Here is a 19,931-nt window from a genome sequence, read left to right on the forward strand (position 1 = left end):
GGTTCATTTGTGCCACTACTGCTGGACATCAAGCTTGATAAACATCCTAATAAGGTCAGGGCAATTGGTCTACGACACAATCTGGACCTTAACTGACAAATTTCTGGACAAGTAATAGTGAATAATGCCAAGATAGCAATGACTGACCAGAAGAGAGAATGATGTAAAAATGGTAGTCTAGTAACCACCCCGGACCATCTGGGCAAAGGCCTTAAAGAGATCAAAGGGTGTGTTACCCCCAAAACAGGGTCTGAAAGGAGTAGACTGATGGGATATTTACCAAGGACCCGAAGGCCAGGTAGTGGGATAAGGGAGGCCCAACAGGCCACTACTGTGGCCTATGACTAACACAGGTGCTATGTTTCTGCTTTTCCCAGTGATCCTTGCCATGAATCAAAATGCTCTGCCAACTTTTACCAAGACTTTACGGCTTTCAAGATAAACAAGACTATGGGTTAGGCCGGGCCCCATATATCCAGTGGGAATGTGAGGACTTATGATAAAGTTAGAGTTCAATGGAGATGTGCAGAATTGCATTCCCAAGCCTGTGGGACATGGGTGCATAGGTGACTGTGATCACCACAACCCCCGACACCAGGATGAGGAGGACACTGATAATGCCGAGGTGGTACTCCACGGCCACCACCAATGGGAAACTTACCCAGACCCTACAACAGTGTACCCACTCAGGCCACCTCAAAACTCCATTGTTATAGCCCCCACTGTTGAATGCATTATTGGTATAGAAGTACTGTTTACATGAACCCCTACTTGCATTCACCCCAAACCCTGATAGAAATTACCACTTCAGCAAGACAAGTGGAAGACTGTGAAACTACTCAACTACCAGAATCTAGTACTTTGTTCCTCAAAAACAAATGCGTGAAGAAGAAAAGTAAATAACTGTCCTTACTGATGAGCTTAATGAAGCAAAAATTCTCCCTGAGACTGTTTCTTCATTCAGTAGCTCAGTGGACCTGGGCATATGTCCTTGTGTGTGTAGAGACTCCAGTGATAATTGGCAGTTCAGTGATGTAGTCCCCAGGCACTAGTTATATCTGATATTGTGACTGTCATGGAAGCTACTGTCCACAGTGAGAGAATCTGGTATTCTGTAATAGACGGTGCAAATACCCTATGCATAATCTCTGTCCACATGGATGATTAAGATCAGTTCGTCATATGGGGAACAGATTGCATTGCTTCACTAATGTCCTTCCATAAAGCTACATAAATTCCCCAACTATCTTTCACCAAACAGTCTTGACCTAGAAATGTCCTACACCCAGAGGGAGCACTAGCCTTCCAGTCTATTGATGACATCATCCAAATAGGTCCATACAAGGGCACCACTTAACAAGAACTAGACGTCCTACAGACCGATATGTAGCAACATGGCTGGACCATTATTACAGATAAGACATAGTTACCCAGTACCTAACTGAAATCCCTGGGCAAAATCTGTGAGGGGCACAACATGTCATTCCAAAGGAGAAGACTGCCAAGCTTTGACACACTCTACTTGAACAACTGAAAATGAGGCCCAGCTATTGGTGGGACTATTTGGATACTTGCACTCTCATAGTCCCCATGTGTGGTTCTTGATGGCATCCATTACATCCATTACTATTAGATTACTTCAAAGGCCACTCTTCTCAGTGGGGCCACAACCAAGAGGACGCACTTGAGGCCCTCCACCAGGCCTCTCAGCCTATCCTTCCCTTGGGGCCCTCTGATCCTCATTTGCTGTTAGAGTTACAGCTCTCAGCAACATCTCTGTTCACCAAGTACAGTCTGTGGTAGAAGGCTACTACCATAGGTCACAGACAGACACCCTTTGGAGTTTTGGACCTATAATCTTCCAGTCTGCTGAAAGGTATGCATCTTTTGTGAGAAAATTATTGGCCTATGATTGAGCCTTGGTGTCTGAGTATATGACCTATGACTGTGAAATAATATTACAACCAGAAATACCAATGTAAGTTATGAATACTTTGACTTTTGCTCTCTAATTTTCTTAGGGTATTTACAACTAACATCAAAGAAACTATGAATGTTGCATAAAATATAATCTCAGATGCATATTCATGAACAAAGAAAAATATTTTCTACTGAGTTTAATTAAAATAATTTAAAGTTACCTGTAATTATTATACTACTTAAGGTATATATTACCTTTGAATGTTCTCTGTGTATTTACTTGCATTTGTGTTTTTGATATTGAGTCTTGATCCTCATAGAGAAGATTTCCATCTGGTACTTCAAACTGAGCTACATAAAGAGAAGCATATAATCAAATAAATAGAAAAACAGATCTATTGTGAACCCCTAACTTTCAAATTTATAACAAATGTACAGCATAAATTCTTCTCAATTTTATAGACTTATAAGTAGATTACCATAATGCTAGATCTAATATGAAAAGAGAAGAGTTTTAATGGGTATACACTGAAACTGTCTCATTATTTCATTAATAATCCTAGGCATCACATGTGCTTTCTATCATTCTCTATATTTCCTACGTAGGACTTTTATACTTAAGTTAAAACTTAATTATAGGCTAAAATATCAGGAAGATGGAGGACTAGGAAGTTCCAGACCCTCATTACCCTATGGAGACACTAAGTTAATAACAATATACAGACCAAAATACCATTATGAGAACTCTAGAAACCAGTTAAGAAGCTGCATCATCCAAGTGAATTACTAACCAAGAAAAACTGTACCAAAGAGGGTAGGAAGGGTCATGGCATTTTGCCCAGCTTAGTTAGCCCCACCATCTCCCTGGCAGAGTGTGCCACAGTGTGCCACAGTCACAAGGAAGTCTCGCAATTTCCAGATCCTCCATTGGGATGAAAAGGGTGACACTTGCATCCAACTTTCTGGCATGTCTAGGCACTGTCTGACTCATTGGTTGCTGTCTTGCCTGATCTGGAAAGCTGATGGGGACAGTTCCATAGCTAGATACCAGGTTGGAGACTACTGAAAACAAAGGCAAGTGCCGTTACACATTAGAGCTGCAGGGGTTATGAAGTTCTGCAAATGATGGAGGAGCAAGAGATTACAGGTGGAGGAATACAATAGAAACCAAAACAAAAATCTCCTGAGAAGAAACAGGAGAGATCCTCTTAGGGAAATTAGGAGAGTAAAACAAAGTCATATAGGGCTTCCCTGGTGGCGCAGCGGTTGAGAGTCCGTCTGCTGATGCAGGGGACACGGGTTCGTGCCCTGGTCTGGGAAGATCCCACGTGCTGCGGAGCGGCTGGGCCCGTGAGCCATGGCCACTGAGCCTGTGCGTCCGGAGCCTGTGCTCCGCAACAGGAGAGGCCACAACAGTGAGAGGCCCGCGTACTACCAAAAAAAAAAAAAGAAAAGTCATATACACTAGAATAAAAGTACACACAAGCCCAGAGAAGATACATCCCCAGCGAAGGTTTGAGAAGTATCAGAACCTCCATGTCAGGCTGATTAGTCAAGGTGTTCCCCTGTAGCTGAAAAGACTGAGAGAGATAGCTATGTTTTCAAATTCCCAAATCTCAACAAAATATGACAAAGCATACAAAGAAACATGGAAACATGTCCCAATCATGGGAAGAAAATAAAGTTCCAGAAACCAACCCTAAAAAACCACAGGTCTGTGAATTACCTCACAAGGAATTTTAACAACTGCCTTAAAGATTCTCAATGAGCTGAAAGAAATATAAACTAAATGAAATCAGGACAATGAAGCATGAACAAAATTAGAATATCAACAAAGATATAGAAACTATAAAAAAAAACCTCTGGTGCTGAGCAATATAATAACTGAATTGAAAAATTCACTAAAGGGGTTCACCATCAGACTTGATCAGGCAGAAAAAAAATCAGCAAACTGGGAGACAGGTCATGTGAAATCATTGTATCTGAGGAGCAAAAAGAAAAAAGAATTAAGAAAAGTGTAGAGAGCATGAAGGATTTATGGGACCCTATCAGGTGGACCAAGATATGCATTATGAAAGTCCCAGAAGAGAAGAGAGAAAAAAAGGAGCAGAGAGTTTATTTGAAGAAATGACAAAACTTACCAAATTTTAAAAAGAAATGGATATACAAATTCAATAAGCTTTATAAACTCCAACTAGGAAAAACCCAAAGAGACCAACACCGAAACACAATGTAGTCAAACTGTCAGAAGTCAAGGAAAAAGAGAAAATCTTAAAAGAGGCAAGAGAAATACAATTTGTCATGTGCAAGGGAGCCTCTATAAGATTATAAATGAATTTCTCAGAAACCTTGAAGGCCATAAGACAGTGGGATGATACTTTCAGAGTGCCAAAAGAAAACAACCGTCAACCAAGCATATGATATTTGGCAAAACTGTCCTTCAAAACTGAAAGGGAAATTAAGATTTTCACAGATAAACAAAAGCTGACGGAGTTCATACCACTAGACCTGCTCTGCCAGAAATACTAAAGGAAGTCTTTCAAGTTGAAATGAAAGGATATTAGATGGCATCATGAAGCTGTATGATAATATAAAGGTTTTGGTTAAGATATATGGACAAATGTAGAAATGTATATTACTGAAATTTTGATGCATAACTTCCCTTTAATTCTTATACAGAATTAGGAGAAAAAGCATAAAATAACTATAAATCTATGTTAATGGGCACACAGTATACAAAGATGTAATTTGTGACACCAATAAATAAAGTGAGGGGAAAGAGCTTTAAAGGAGTACAGTTTAGTGACAGAAGTATGTATGTGTTTGAAGATAACTTGTTACTGGTATAAAATATATTATTGTAACCATAACAAAAACATTTATAGACTATTCATGTTATGGATACATGTTTGTATCTCCCAAAATTCATATGTTGAAGCCCTAACCTCCAATGTGACGGTTTTGGAGATGGGGGGAAGGGAAGTAATTAAGGTTAAATGACATCATAAGGGTAAGACCCTGATCTGATGTGATTGTTGCCCTAATAAAAAGAGACACCAGAGCTTTCATTCTCTATCTCTCTCTCTCTCCATTTGCACACAAAGAAGAGGTCATGTGGGTACACAATAGATGGTGGACACTTATGAGCCAAGAAAAGACATCTCAGAATGAAATCTAACTTACTAGCACCTAGATTTTGGACTTCACCTACAGAACTGTAATAAATAATTTTCTGTTTTTTTTTTTAAGTGACCCTGTCTATGGCTTTCAGTTATGGCAGCCTGAGAAGACTAATACACAAAAGGAAATGAGAAGAGAATTAAAGCATGCCACTGCCAAAAAAAAATCAATGAAAGACAAAGGAAGAGAGTAAAATAGGAAATGAGGAGCAAAAAATTATGAGACATACAGGAAATAATTAACAAAATGGCAAAAGTAAGTCCTTTCCTAACCAACTGTATGCCAACTAATTGGATAACCTAGAGAAATGGATAAATTCTTAGAAACACACAACCTACCAATGTAAGTGGGTTAAACTCCCTGGACACAGAGTAGCTGTACGTATAAAAAATAAGACCCACCTATAATGCTGTCTACAAGAGATTCACTTAGGTCTAAGGACATATATAGACTGAAAGTGAAAGGATGGGAACAGATTCCCAATGCAAATGATAACCAAAAGAGAATAGTGATGGCTATACTATAATATCAGACAGAAGAGACTTTAGTCAAAACCTGTTAAAGAGACAAAGTAAGACATCATATAATAATAAAAAGGTCAATTCTCCAGGAATATGTAACATTATAAATATAAACATTATAGTGTTTATATATATAAACATATATTCATCAGACATGAGAACTCCTAAATACATGAAGAAAACATTAACCAGATTGAATGGAGAAATAGACCATAAAACAAAAATTGTAGGAGACTTCAATACCTCATTTTCAATAATGGAAAAAACAACCAGAAAAAAGATCAGTAAGAAAATTAGAGGATTTGAACAACACTATAGGCCAATTGGACATTATAGATATATGCAAAAAAACCTCCACCTAACAACATCAGAATACATTTTTCTCAAGTACACATGGAACATTCTCCAGGATACTGTTATTACGCAAAATAACTTTTCTGATCACAATGGAAAGAAACTAGAAATTAACAGTAGCAGAAACACTTGAAAATCCACAAATATGTGGGAAATATAAAAATATATTCTCAAAAAAAAAATGGGTGAAGTAGAAATTGCGAGAGAAATTAGAAATTATCTTGAGACAAATGAAAATGAAAACACAACATAACAAAATATATGCAATGCAATGAAAGCAGTGCTAAGAGGAAAATTTATAGCTATGAATGCTTACATTAAAAAAGAAGAAATATTTCAAATAAACAACCTAACTTTACAACTCAAGGAACTAGAAAAAGAAGATAAAACTATACCCAAAGATAGCAGAAGGAAGGAAATAATAAAGATTAGAGCAGAGGTAAGTGAAACAGAGAAGAGAAAAACAATAAAGAAAATGAATAAAACCAGGAGTTGGTTTTTTGAAAAGACCAACAAAATTGAAAACATTTAGTTACATTAGCTAAGAAAAAAGGGAAAAGACTCAAATAATTAAATAAGAAATGAAAGAAGAGGCATTACAACCAATGCCATAGGAATAAAAATTATTATAAGAGAACATTATGAACTGTATGCCAACTATCTGAAATACCTAGAAAAAAATGAATTCTAAGAAACACACCTACTAACTGAATCATGAATAAACAGAATATCTGAAAGAACAGTAACTAGTAGATTAAATCAGTAATCAAAAACCTCCCGACAGATAGAAACCCAGGACCAGACAGCTTCACTGCAGAATGCTACCAAACATTAACAACAACAAAACTAACACTAGTCCTCATCAAACTCATCCAAAGAAATGAATAGGAAAACTTTTAAACTCATTCTATGAAGCCAGTATTAACCTGATACCAAAGTCAGACAAAGGGATTATATGAAAGGAAAATTACAGGCCAGTATACCTGATGAACACAGATGCAAAACTCAACAATATACTAGCAAACAGAATTCAAGAGCTCACTAAAAGGATTAAATACCACATCCAAGTGGGATTTATTCCTGGAATGCAAGGTTGATTTAATACATGAAAATCAATTAATGTGACACATCATATTAATAGCATGAAGGAAAAAAAAAACACACAAGACCATCTCAGCTGATACAGAAAATTAAACATCCTTTTATGATTAAACAAAACACTCAACAAACTAAGATTAAAAGCAAAATACCCACATATAATAAAGACTATATAAGCAAAGCCCACAGCTAACATCACACTCAGTGATGAAAAACTAAAAACTTCCTTTGAGATCAAAAATAAGGCAAGGATGCCCACTCTCACCACTTCTATTCAACATAGTACTAGAAGTCCTAACAACAGCAACTGGGCAAAAAGAGAAATATGAGATATAAAAATTAGAAAGGAAGAAGTAAAATTATCTGTTCATAGATAAAATGTCCTTATACATAGAAAACCCTAAAGATTCACACATGCATACACACACAAAAAAACCCCCAGGAGAATTAATAAATGAATTCAGCAAAGTTTCAGGGTACAAAATCAACATGTAAAAATCAGTTACATTTTTACAAACTATTAATGTACAATATGAAAAGTAAACTATGAAAACAATTCATCAAAAATAATAAAATATGTAGGAATAAACTTAACCAAGGAGGCAAAAGGCATGTACACTGAAAACTATAAAACACTGCTGAAATCAACCTACCTAAGGAGGCAAAAGACCTGTGCATGCAAAACTATAAAGTACTGATGAAAGAAATCAAAGATGATACAGATGGAGAGATATACCATGTTCTTGGATTGGAAGAATCAATATTGTGAAAATGACTATACTACACAAAGCAATCTACAGATTCAATGCAATCCCTATCAAATTACCAATGGTATTTTTCACAGAACTAGAACAAAAAATTTTGCAATTTGTATGGAAACACAAAAGACCCCAAATAGCCAAAGCAATCTTGAGAAAGAAAAACAGAGCCAGAAAAAAAAGGAACAGTAAAAAAATAAAAATAAAATAAAACGGAGCCAGAGAAATCAGGCTCCTTGTCTTCAGACTATACTACAAAGCCACCATAATCAAGACAGCACGGTACTGGCAAAAAAACATAAATATAGATCAATGGAATAGGATAGAAAGCCCAGAGATAAACCCATGCACCTATGGTCACCTAACCTATGACAAAGGAGGCAAGAATACACAATGGAGAAAAGACAGCCTCTTCAATAAGTCGTGCTCGGAAAACGGACAGCTACATGTGAAAGAATGAAATTAGAACACCATAACAAAAAAATAAACTCAAAATGGATTAAAGACCTAAATGTAAGGTCATACACTATAAAACTCTTAGAGGAAAACATAGGCAGAACATTCTTTGACATAAATCACAGTGAGATCTTTTTTGACCCACCTCCTAGAGAAATGGAAATAAAAACAAAAATAAACAAATGGGACCTAATTAAACTTAAAACCTTTGCACAGCAAAGGAATCCATAAACAAGATGAAAAGACAACACTCAGAATGGGAAAAGATATTTATAAATGAAGCAACTGACAAAGGATTAATCACCAAAATATACAAACAGCTTATGCAGCTCAATATCAAAAAACGACCCAATCAAAATATGGAGACCTAAATAGACATTTCTCCAAAGAAGACATACAAATGCCCAACAAACAAATGAAAAGATGCTCAACATCACTAATTATTAGAGAAATGCAAATCAAAACTACAATGAGGTATCACCTCACATTGGTCAGAATGGCCATCATCAAAAAAATCTACAAACAGTAAATGCTGAAGAGGGTGTGGAGAAAAGGGAACCCTCTTGCATTGTTGGTGGGAATGTAAATTGATACAGCCATGATGGAGAAAAGTATGGAGGCTCCTTAAAAGACTAAAAATATAACTACCATATGACCCAGCAATCCCACTACTGGGCATATACCCAGAGAAAAACAAAATTCAAAGAGCTATATGCACCCCAATGTTCAGTGCAGCACTATTGACGATAGCCACAACATGAAAGTGAAGCCAGAAAGAGAAAAACAAATATCATATATTAACGCATATATGTGGAATCTAGAAAAATGGTATAGATGATCTTATTTGCAAAGCAGAAACAGAGACACAGACTCGTGAACAAATGTATGGATACCAAGGGGGAATGGAAGGGGATGGGATGAATTGGGAGACTGGGATTGACATATATACACTATTGATACTATGTATAAAATAGACAACTAATGAGAACCTACTGTATAGTACAGGGAACGCTACTAAAGGCACTGGGGTGACCTAAATGAGAAGGAAATCCAAAAAGGAGGGGATATATGTATACGTATAGCTGATTCACTTTTCTGTAGAGTAGAAACTAATACAACATTGTAAAGCAACTATACTCCAATAAAAATTAATTAAAAAAAACACTGCTGAAAGAAATTAAAGAAGAGACAAATAAATGAAAAAACATCCCATGTTCCTGGATTTGAAAACTTAATATAGTTAAGGTCTCAGTACTACCCAAAGCAATCTACAGATTCAGTGTAATCCCTATAAAAATCCAAGTGCATTTTTTGCAGAAGAAATAGAAAAACGCATGCTAAAATTTATACAGGATCTCAAAGGATCCCAAATAGCCAAAACATCTTGAAAAAGAATAACGAATTTATACCTCTAGCATTTACTAATTTCAAAACATATTACAAAGCACAGGTAATCAAAATAGTGTGGTAGGGGCATAAAGACAGACATACAGACCAATGGAATAGATTAAAGAGCTTAGACCCTCACATGTATAGTTGATGACCTTTAATAAGGGTGTCAAGAACAATCAATGGGGAAAGAACAGTGTCTCCAAGAAATAGGTGAATAAACTGATATCTACATGTAAAACAATAAAGTTGGATGTTTACCTTACATCATACACAAAAATTAATTCAAAATGGGTTAAAGACTGAAACTTAAGACCTAAAACTATAAAATTTCTTGAAGAAAACATATGGAAAAATCTCATGATGTTGAATTTGACCATTCCCTTTGGTCCCTGTGATCCACATCTCCTGTTTGAGTTACAGGTCTCAGCACCTCTTTGTTCACCAACTATGGGCTATGACTAAAGGACACTGCCACAGACATGTCAGAGTTAACTGCTGAACTTATGGACCCAAATCTCCTGGAGAGAGCTCAGAAGTGTACACCCTTTAAGAGTCAGTTGATGGTCTGTTATTGAATCATACTGAGTACATAACCCAAGGCCTTAAAATAATCTTAGTACTAGAAATCTCAATCAAAAGGTATCAATACTTTTGTTTCTGCTCTCTAATTATCTTAGGGTATTAACACTTTAGGTCAAAGTAGAAATTTTCTATGAAGTATATGCCCAGGACTTCCCTGCTGGTCCTGTGGTTAAGACTCTGCACTTCTACTGCAGGGGGCGCGGGTTTGATCCCTGGTTGGGGAACTAAGAGCCCACATGCCATGCAGCGAGGCCAAAAAATTAAAAATAAATAAATTGACTTAACTTAATTTAAAAAATAAAATAAAATAAAATACATGCCCAAATACATATCCATGAACCAAACAAAAAAGCTCATTTGATGAGTTTAATTTAAAATATTTAAAAATTTTCTATAATTACTATACTTACTAGTGTGTCCTTCCCTTCTGAGATTTCTTTCTTTCTTTACTTGCTGTTGGATTTTTGACACTGAATCTTGATTCTCATGCATAAGCTTCTTATCTGGTACTTTATCATGAGCTTCAAAAAGAGATACATTCACTCCACTTAAATGGGAAAATAGATTTATTGTGAAATCTCTAATTTCAAATTTATAATAATTATGCAGCAGCATCTTCTCTCCTTTTTATAAAGTTTTAAGTAAATTGCCACAATGCTAGATCCACATGAAAATTGTGAGATCATTTTTGATAGATGTATGGTGAAACAGTCTCAGTGTTTCATAAACATTCCTAGACATCAAATATGTTTTATATTAGTCTCTAGTTTTCTTGTGTTATTTATACTTTAGGTAAATACATATTTATAGGCCAAACAATGAAATTGTGTACATACTACCCCATGTAAAATAGATAGCTAGTGGGAAGCAGCCGCACAGCACAGGGAGATCAGCTCAGTGCTTTGTGACCACCTAGAGGGGTGGGACAGGGAGGGTGGGAGGGAGACACAAGAGGGAGGAGATATGGGGATATATGTATATGTATAGCTGATTCACTTTGTTATAAAGCAGAAACTAACACACCATTGTAAAGCAATTATACTCCAATAATGATGTTAAAGAAAAACACAAACCTATGTTGACTTCTTAAAAAAAAAAAAGAAAATGTGTAAGTACAAGTGTTTCATTACAATATTATGTGTAATTGCAAAATAGCTAAAAGCAGCAAAATATATAAGCATAGAAGATTGGTTGAATAAATTAAAGTATATATTATAAACTACGGTGAAGTATAAATTATGGTATATGATGTAGTATAACAAGTGTACCTACTACTGTAAAAGAAATGCAAAAGGTCTCTATAAAACGAACTGGAGGGATTTCTAGGAGGCAACAATAAATGAAAAAAAAAACTGAAATAAAGAATATCTAGGGCTTCCCTGGTGGCGCAGTGGTTGAGAGTCTGCCTGCCGATGCAGGGACACGGGTTCGTGTCCCAGTCCGGGAAGATCCCACATGCTGCGGAGCGTCTAGGCCCGTGAGCCATGGCCGCTGAGCCTGCGCGTCCGGAGCCTGTGCTCCGCAATGGGAGAGGCCACAACAGTGAGAGGCCCGCATACCACAAAAAAAAAAGAATATCTAGCATGCTATCTTTTTCACCTTTGGTAAAAGAAAGAAAGGGACATAAGAAATAAATACATAAAGAGGAAAAAAAGTTATTTTTTCAATGAAACACGGAAAAGACAAACCAAAAAACAATTTAGTTGGATACCTACTAAAGGAGGGTGAGGACTAAGGAATGTAGGGAAGGAATAAGAAAGAAATGATGCTTTATATATATTTTTGCATATTTATTACTTTTAAAAAAGGGTCATGTTTTACATATTCCGAAAATAAAACTGAAGTAAAAAATAAAAAGACTAACGTTGGAAGCAACCTTAATCAACCTACTGCAGGAAAAAAATAAGCACAAATCCAAGTAGTTCATCAACAGTATTTGACATATACTCTCAGTCTTAGGCAAGAGAGTGGGATGCAAAAAAAAAAAAAAAAAAAAAAAAAAAATCACAAAAAATTTAGTAGGTTTTTTCCCTAGTATCAGCTAAGTGACTGAAACAATTTTAGAAGTATTATAGGATGGAGTGAATATATAAATGTGTTGATGTTGCTCAAAGTCAGGATTCTCACTGTGGAAGGACATCCACATATAAAATGAAGGCAGGCAAAAACAAGCCCTAGGGATATTAACTGGAATTGAAGGTGCCTGTAAGAACTCATAATTTCTAAATATGCCTATGTATGTGTATATGCATATATATGTTCACTTTTATGTGTATGTAGGTATAGGTACGTATGAATGTGTGTGTGTGTGTGTGCGTGTGTGTGTATATACATACACTGAGGTTCCAACTGCAAGTCAAAACCCTGTATATGATCTTTCAGCCCCATAAGCAATTACAAACCTACCTGGCAGTTCTTACAGGGAAAAGCTTCCAACCCCACACTGACTTGATGTATACACTGCAGGCACTAGAAGTAGCTGCAGTCAGGCTGACCCTTAACCTCCACTTCTAGATGACCATGATCTTACATTTATCTGCATTCTGGCCTAGGAACCTCCATTCAGAGGTTCAGATGTACTGAACCTGTACTGTTCAGATGCCTCTACCTACGCCACCTTAAAGATAGACCTGGAAGACACTGTTCTCAGTCTGATTCGGTGTAAAGTACTTATCTGCTCCAAACTCTGCCTCCTCATCCTTCCCCTGGGCCCAGTGTCCTTAAAACAGCAGGAGCCTTTTGTTTGGGGCAGTGAGATGTTGCCCCCACTCTCTCCTGTCTATAATGATACACCTGACCCTTGCCTAGTGCTGTTCTGTGGGGAAAATGGAAGACTGGTAGAGCTTCAGCCCTTTTCTGTTTAGATCCTTGCTTATACTATCAGGGTAAGTGAAAAAAGGCAGAATTTTACTTTGTTTAGTTTGTTATCTTAATTGGCCAACTTGACAACCGGCAGCTCTCTAGCTCTCTGAGAAACCGGTACAGTGAGCAAAGTGATCAATATAATGCTGTAGATCCTACAAAGCACTTTTAGGAGGTGTGAGAGAAGATTTGGGCCACCCTTGGACTTTGCAAATGGATCAACTGCAAGAGTGTGAGGATCCAATGGGACACTTAGCCTGTGAGCCTCAGAAAGTGCTGGTGGAGGCCACAGAGCACCTTAGAAAGTTCTCACAAATTGTTAAATAAGACTTTCAGTTTGAAGGGAACATTGGACCTTCACTTTAGCCTCCAAACTCTGGTCAAGTTCCACTGATGAGTCAAATTAGAGATCTAACAGAGGGACTCTTAAGAGAGCTAGGGAACCAATTCCCTAGCTAATGGCTATGGTTCTCCAGAGACAGACCTAAAAGTCATCAGAGACCCTGAAAGCTGAGTTATACTCTATGACTATTGTTAGTTCTAAGTCCTGACACCGAGACTCATGCCTTTAATATAAAAGAATGTATAGGACTTTGGAATCACTTTGCCCAGTGACCTGGAGAGAACTTAGACTTGGGTCTTACCAGACTCAGATTTCTAAGTTCACTTTTGTGAATCCTATTGGTTATCAAGCTCAATCAAATTTCCTCATAAGTTGTGTCAGTCAGTTGTGACACAGTCAGATCCTAATTGGCAAATTTTCAGGCATGCAGAAATTGCTGCCCAGAAAGAAAAAGTGATGTAAAAATGGTAATAATGCTCCCTCTACTGGATGTTATGGGCAATGACCTTACCTAAAAATCTATGGGCCTGATTACCATACAGTGGGGTCTGAAAGCAGCAAATTAATGCTCTCCACCAAGATACTCATTGTTAGATGATGGGCCATGAGGACCCAGCATGTAGCCCCACTACAGTCCACTTTGTGGTGGCCGCTATGAATAATGCAAGTGCTATTCTCGCTACCTTTATCAGTGAATTCTGAGATGGATCAAAGAACTCCACATACACTGACCCTGATCACAGCTTTCAAAAATAAAAAACAAGGGCTTCCCTGGTGGCGCAGTGGTTGAGAGTCCGCCTGCTGATGCAGGGGACACGGGTTCGTGCCCCGGTTCGGGAAGATCCCACATGCCGCGGAGTGGCTAGGCCCGTGGGCCATGGCCGCTGAGCCTGCGCGTCCGGAGCCTGTGCTCCGCAACGAGAGAGGCCACAACAGTGAGAGGCCCGCATACCACAAAAAAAAATAAATAAATAAAAAACAAGATAGGGTTATACCAAGGTTCTTACATCCCCAGTGAAGATATATGAGGGCCTATTCCAGTACAATTGCAGGCAGGCGAGAATTACATTTCTTGGGCCTTCTGGATGGCGGTACACTGATAACTGTAATCCCCACAAGCCCTGGCACCAAGATGAGGGGAAAACAGATAATGCTGTCTGGTTTGGGGCCACCATCACAAACAGAAACCTTTTCCAGGCCACACTACCGTACAGTGCATTGCTATGGCCTCTACTACTGAATATATTGTCGGTATAGATGTATTATTTATGTGACCCACCACTCGCATCCACTCTCATGTTGTGACGGGATTTGCTACAGTTAGGATATTTTAATGGGGCAGGTGGAAGATCTTGAGCGACCCAACTACCAGAACCTAGTGCCCATATCTACCAAAAGCAATATTGACTCCCTGGGTGTAAAAAAGAAATAACTGCCCTTGTTGCTGAGCTTAAAGAAGCCAACAAATTCCATAGACTATTTCTCCATTTAACAGGCCTGTGCACAAAACATCAGGTGCCTACAGACTAAGTAATTAAGGCTGCACAGAGTGTTAGTACCAACCTGGCACTGTGACTGTCACAGAAGCTATTGCCCAAGGTGAAGGAACTTGGTATACAGCAACCAACAACTTGAACTCTCTTTTCAGCAACCTTCTTCATGCAAATGACCAGGATCAGTTCACCCTTATGTAGAATTAATTGAAATATGCCACTAATGTCCTTCCACAGGGCTCCCTAAATTCCCCACCTGCCTATCTTCAATGGATAGAGCATGTCTTAGAAAAAGTCCCACTCACAGAGGGAATAATAGCTTTCTACTATATTGATGACATCCTTCTGGTGGGCCCAGGCAAAGGCACCATCCCACAGGACTGCACACCCTGTTGATCCATATGTGGCAACATGGCTAGGTCATTAATATAGACAAGGACTTAGTATCCAAGTGAAATTCCAGGGTAGCAGATAAAAATCTTACTCTAGAGGAGATGTTTGCATATCTTTTGGCCCTCCCTTCCCCAAATTATAAAAAAAAAAAAAAGTCTGAATATTGATGGGACCCTCTGAGTACTAACACATTTGCATTCTGCCCACAGGGGTTTGATGGCACATATCTGTGGGGTTAGCATAAAGGCTATTACCTCTGAGTGGAGACCCAACCAACAGGATGCTCTGGAGGACTTCCATCAGGCCATTCAAGCTGCCTTCCCTCGGACCCACCTGATCCCCATTTGGTTTTTAAGTTACTGACCTCTTTTCACCCATCGAAGCCTATAGCAAAAAGACACTGACATAGGTGAGAGGCACCCACTGATCTTTTGGAGCAGAAATTTCCCAGGTTGGCTGAAAGGTACACAGCCTTAGTGAGACAACTATTGACCTATTATTGCCCTTAATGGATACTGAGAATGAAATAGTCTTATGATCAGAAATTCCAACCAAATTGTATCAATAATTTCAGTTTTGCTCTCTAGTTGTCTTAGGGTATTCATACTTTAAATCAACATGTATGGCTTCCCTGGTGGCGCAGTGGTTGAGAGTCCGCCTGCCGATGCAGGGGACACGGGTTCGTGCCCTGGTCCGGGAAGATCCCACATGCCGCAGAGCAACTGGGCCCGTGAGCCATGGCCGCTGAGCCTGCACGTCGGGAGCCTGTGCTCCACAATGGGAGAGGCCACAACAGTGAGGCCCGTGTACCGCAAAAAAAAAAAAAAAAAAAAATCAACATGTAAAATTTCTGCAAAACATATGCTGAGATATTATCTTCAGGAAGCAAAGAAAAAAGATCTTCTGATGAGTTTAATTTAAAATAATATGAAGTTATTTATAATTATTGTACTTACTAGAGAGTCTTTCCCTTTTGAAAGTTCTTTGTTTCTTTACTTGTGTTTGGCGTTTTGACACTGAATCCTGATGGTTAAGCATAAGCTTTTCATCTGATGCTTCATCATAACCTACATCAAGAAATGCATTTAGCCCACTGAATAGAAAATATGTATCTATTGTGAAATACCTAAACTTCAACTTTATACAAGTGTACAGCAGAACTTTCTTTCATTTTGATAAAGTTAAAAATAAATTACCATAATGCTAGGTATGACATGAAAATTGTGAGAAAAGTTTTAATGAGTGTTTTGAATATATTTCTATTAGTCTCTAGTTTTCTTCGGTTATTTATACTTCAGGTTACAATCATAGGCCAAACAATGAAGACACATATGCACGAGGTTACTTATCACAGCATCATTTGTAATTGCATAATATTCAAAACCAGCTAAATATTCACAGACTATTGCTTGAATAACCTAAGAAATATACTATAAACTATATATATACAGCTGTAAAAATGAATAAGTTTTCTAGAAACTGACATGAAAGAATTTCCAAGAAAGAATGTTAAGTGAAAAATAAAAGTGAAAAAGCAGATATCTAGCATATTACCTCTGAGGTAAGAAAGAAGGGGAAGGGGGAAAATTAAGAAAAATAGAGACACTTACATTTACAAAATGAAATACAGAAATAATAAACCAGAAAACGATATAATAGATGGTTACTTGCAACAGAAGGGGTAAACTGGGGAATGTAGGGGAAGGAATTCAGGAAAAGATGATCTCTCTCTCTCTCTCTCTCCGTCCCTCCCTCTCCCTCTCCCTCTCCCTCTCTCTTGGTCTCTTTTGAAAGTAGGTTGATATTCTATATATTCCAAAAAATTATATTAACAAGGATATGACGAGTGCACTAAACAGGAAAGCAACTTAAGAAATAAATCAACTGAACTTAAATTAAAAAGGCACTAATCCAACTAACTCATGAATACAGGACTACACTCTCAATCTTGGGTAAGAGAAATAAAATCATGAAATATTTTACATGGTTTGTTTTTCTAATGGTATAAGCTAATCAGTCAGTTCTAAAACATTTTTAGAGTTTTACAGGATTGAGCAAACAAGTAAATAGGCTGATGTTGTGCAAGTCAGGATTTACACTATGAAAGAAGGGACATGCACACAGAAGTGGAAGAAGGCAAGAACAAGCCTTGAGGGGATAGATTAGAATTGAAAGTATCTGTAAGAAACTCATAATTTCTAAATATGTCTATGTATATATGCATGCACATACACACATGTGTGTGTTTGTAGGTATATGTATGTATGAATATGTATATGTATGTGTATATAAATATATATATACACATATAGACACACACGTGTATTTGTATTTTCTAGTCTGACTGCTCAATGTACCTCAAAGCTACCCCAGTACCGATGGGCACAATTAGTTTTCAAATCTTGGTTTCTAATAACATTTCCCATTAAAAAAAATCACGGCTCCTAGGAAAAAGAGCTGATTCCAGCTATGAGACAGGAAACGTGCAAGACAGGAAATGGGCAAGACAGCATGGGACATCTTGTCATACTAAACTAAACAGCAGGGAATTTCTCAATGACTGCTAGTACTAGGGTCATGTCATAAAGCCACAGTAATTATCTTGGATAAATTCCTACTTGCTAATGCTAGGATAATCTCAGAACTAAAAAAACAAGAATAGTATGAGTTATAAAATCATACAAAGTAATTTAATTAGAAGTTTAAAAGAAGAGAGTGCCAAGGGCACAGTCTACTATTCACCAGTTAGAATTAGAATTCATGATTTCTGTCTACTCTGATTTCAGGAGAATGATTGCTCTGGGATTTGAAGAAGCATTAGAAGCCTGTCAATAACATAGTACTATTGTTATCAGTGTTGTTATTGTTCTGTAAAAAGCTAAATTTTTTAAAAGGGAAGGAACTACGTTGGATTCCATCAGAAACTTGTGAAAATGTCTGGGACCACTTTAAGTTCTCAAGTTTATGTCTTAATTATCAAAATGATTCTTTGAAGCACAAAATATTATTCCTTCATCTGTACATGAGAAAACTGAGGGACAGAGAAGGTAATTAGTTTAACCAAAGTTATATGATTAATAACTGGCTGAGCTTGAATTCATACCCAAGAAGTTCAGCTCCAGAGCCTGAGCTCTAAACTACTACTTTTACTTCTTCCAGTAAATACAAGAAATACAAAAAGAATATAACTATAGAAAATAGAAGATATTTTAAAATTATAAGACAATATTTTATATATCTTTGTATCAAAAGTGATATAAGTCTAGACAAAGTAAATAACGTTCTCACAAAATATATTACCAAATATATTTAATGAAATACAAAAAAACTTGAATAGACTAATATCCTCAGGGGAAAATACTGAAAATCTACTGCTAAAAATGTCATAAGGCTAAAGAGTTTTAGGGGAAATGTCTATGAAACCATCAAGGATTACAGAATATCTATGCTATATAACCTATAAAAAATTTAGAAAAAGACACATTTTTCTCCATTTCATTTTACAATGTTAACAGTACCCTGATGCCCAAACTAAAGAAGAACAGAACAAAAAATCGGCCATATCATTTATGATTGTATCATTGCAAACTGTATAAACTGAGATAGGTGAGATTATGTTGAAGTAACAATTGTAAAATTCCAGTGGCTTAAATACAAAGATCTATTTCCTGTCCCTACTCCATGTTCATTAAAGTTTACCTAGAGGTTCTGCTCAACATTATCACTTTGGAACTAGGGCTGATATAAATCTTACTATCTGCAACATTCCTAGCCACAGCAGCAAAGGAAAAGAGAGAATGAAGGGAAGCACACACTGGCCCCTAATGCTTCCACACATGACCAATTCATGCTAAACTGACCTAAGGAAATCACATGGCCACATCTAAGTTAAGAAGTCAAGATGGTGACATCAGGAAGATGGCAGAACAGAAAACCCTAGACTCTCCTCCCCATGGAGATACCAATTCAACAACAATACAAGGACCAATTCTCTTTGTGAGAAATGCAGAGACCAGGTGAGAGGTTCCTGCAGAATGGGTTGAAGATGAACCAGCAACACAGAAGCCAGAAGGTAAATTTGTGATGCCCTCTAGCAATAATTCTTCCTCCTATCTCAGCACCACTAATCAGGAGGAAAATGTCAGCTCCCAGCTTGCCCCTGGGAAGTGAAGAAAAGGACTAAAACATGTGTCCAAAGCTCAGACTTTTTGGGGGGCTACTGTGGGACTGGTTTCTGTCTGGATTGAATCTCAACACTGAGAGGAAAGGGCCTAAGGTTGGGAGCTGCTGAAAACAAAGGTGATAATATGAGCTAGTATACACTCAATGAGTATACATTCAATATGAGCTAGTATACAAGCAGGCAACCCCCCCCCCCAATCCCAGCTTCTTCCTGGGGAGGAAAAGAATTGGAACATTTACCCACATTTCAGCTTTTCAGGGGGATGCCTGAGGCCCTAGCTTCTGTATTGCCTGTCTTGATGTACTAATGGGACCCAGAATATTCTAGTTGTTTAGGGACCACTAAGAACAAAGATGACAGTTTAGACTAGTATGCACTCAAAAGTCAAAGCTCCTC

The 19,931-nt window shown here is 37.6% G+C and overlaps 1 protein-coding gene across 26 annotated transcripts in view; it reads right to left on the minus strand.

Moving 5' to 3' along the window:
- The window catches only part of CCDC7 (coiled-coil domain containing 7), a 290,894-nt gene that overhangs the window by 144,984 nt on the left and 125,979 nt on the right, over positions 1 to 19,931 (minus strand). For 24 of the 26 annotated variants that reach the window (XM_079912715.1, XM_079912716.1, XM_079912713.1 and 21 more), the window contains 3 exons: positions 16,309 to 16,419; positions 10,672 to 10,782; positions 2,176 to 2,271 (listed from right to left, as the gene is read on the minus strand). In XM_079912715.1, coding sequence (XP_079768841.1) covers positions 2,176 to 2,271; positions 10,672 to 10,782; positions 16,309 to 16,419 — 318 coding nt within the window. The remainder of the gene's footprint in view (positions 1 to 2,175; positions 2,272 to 10,671; positions 10,783 to 16,308; positions 16,420 to 19,931) is intronic. The other 2 variants (XM_079912704.1, XM_079912710.1) reach the window with 2 other exon arrangements.

Source organism: Stenella coeruleoalba (assembly GCF_951394435.1).
Source record: "Stenella coeruleoalba genome assembly, chromosome: 2".
NCBI lineage: Eukaryota > Metazoa > Chordata > Mammalia > Artiodactyla > Delphinidae > Stenella > Stenella coeruleoalba.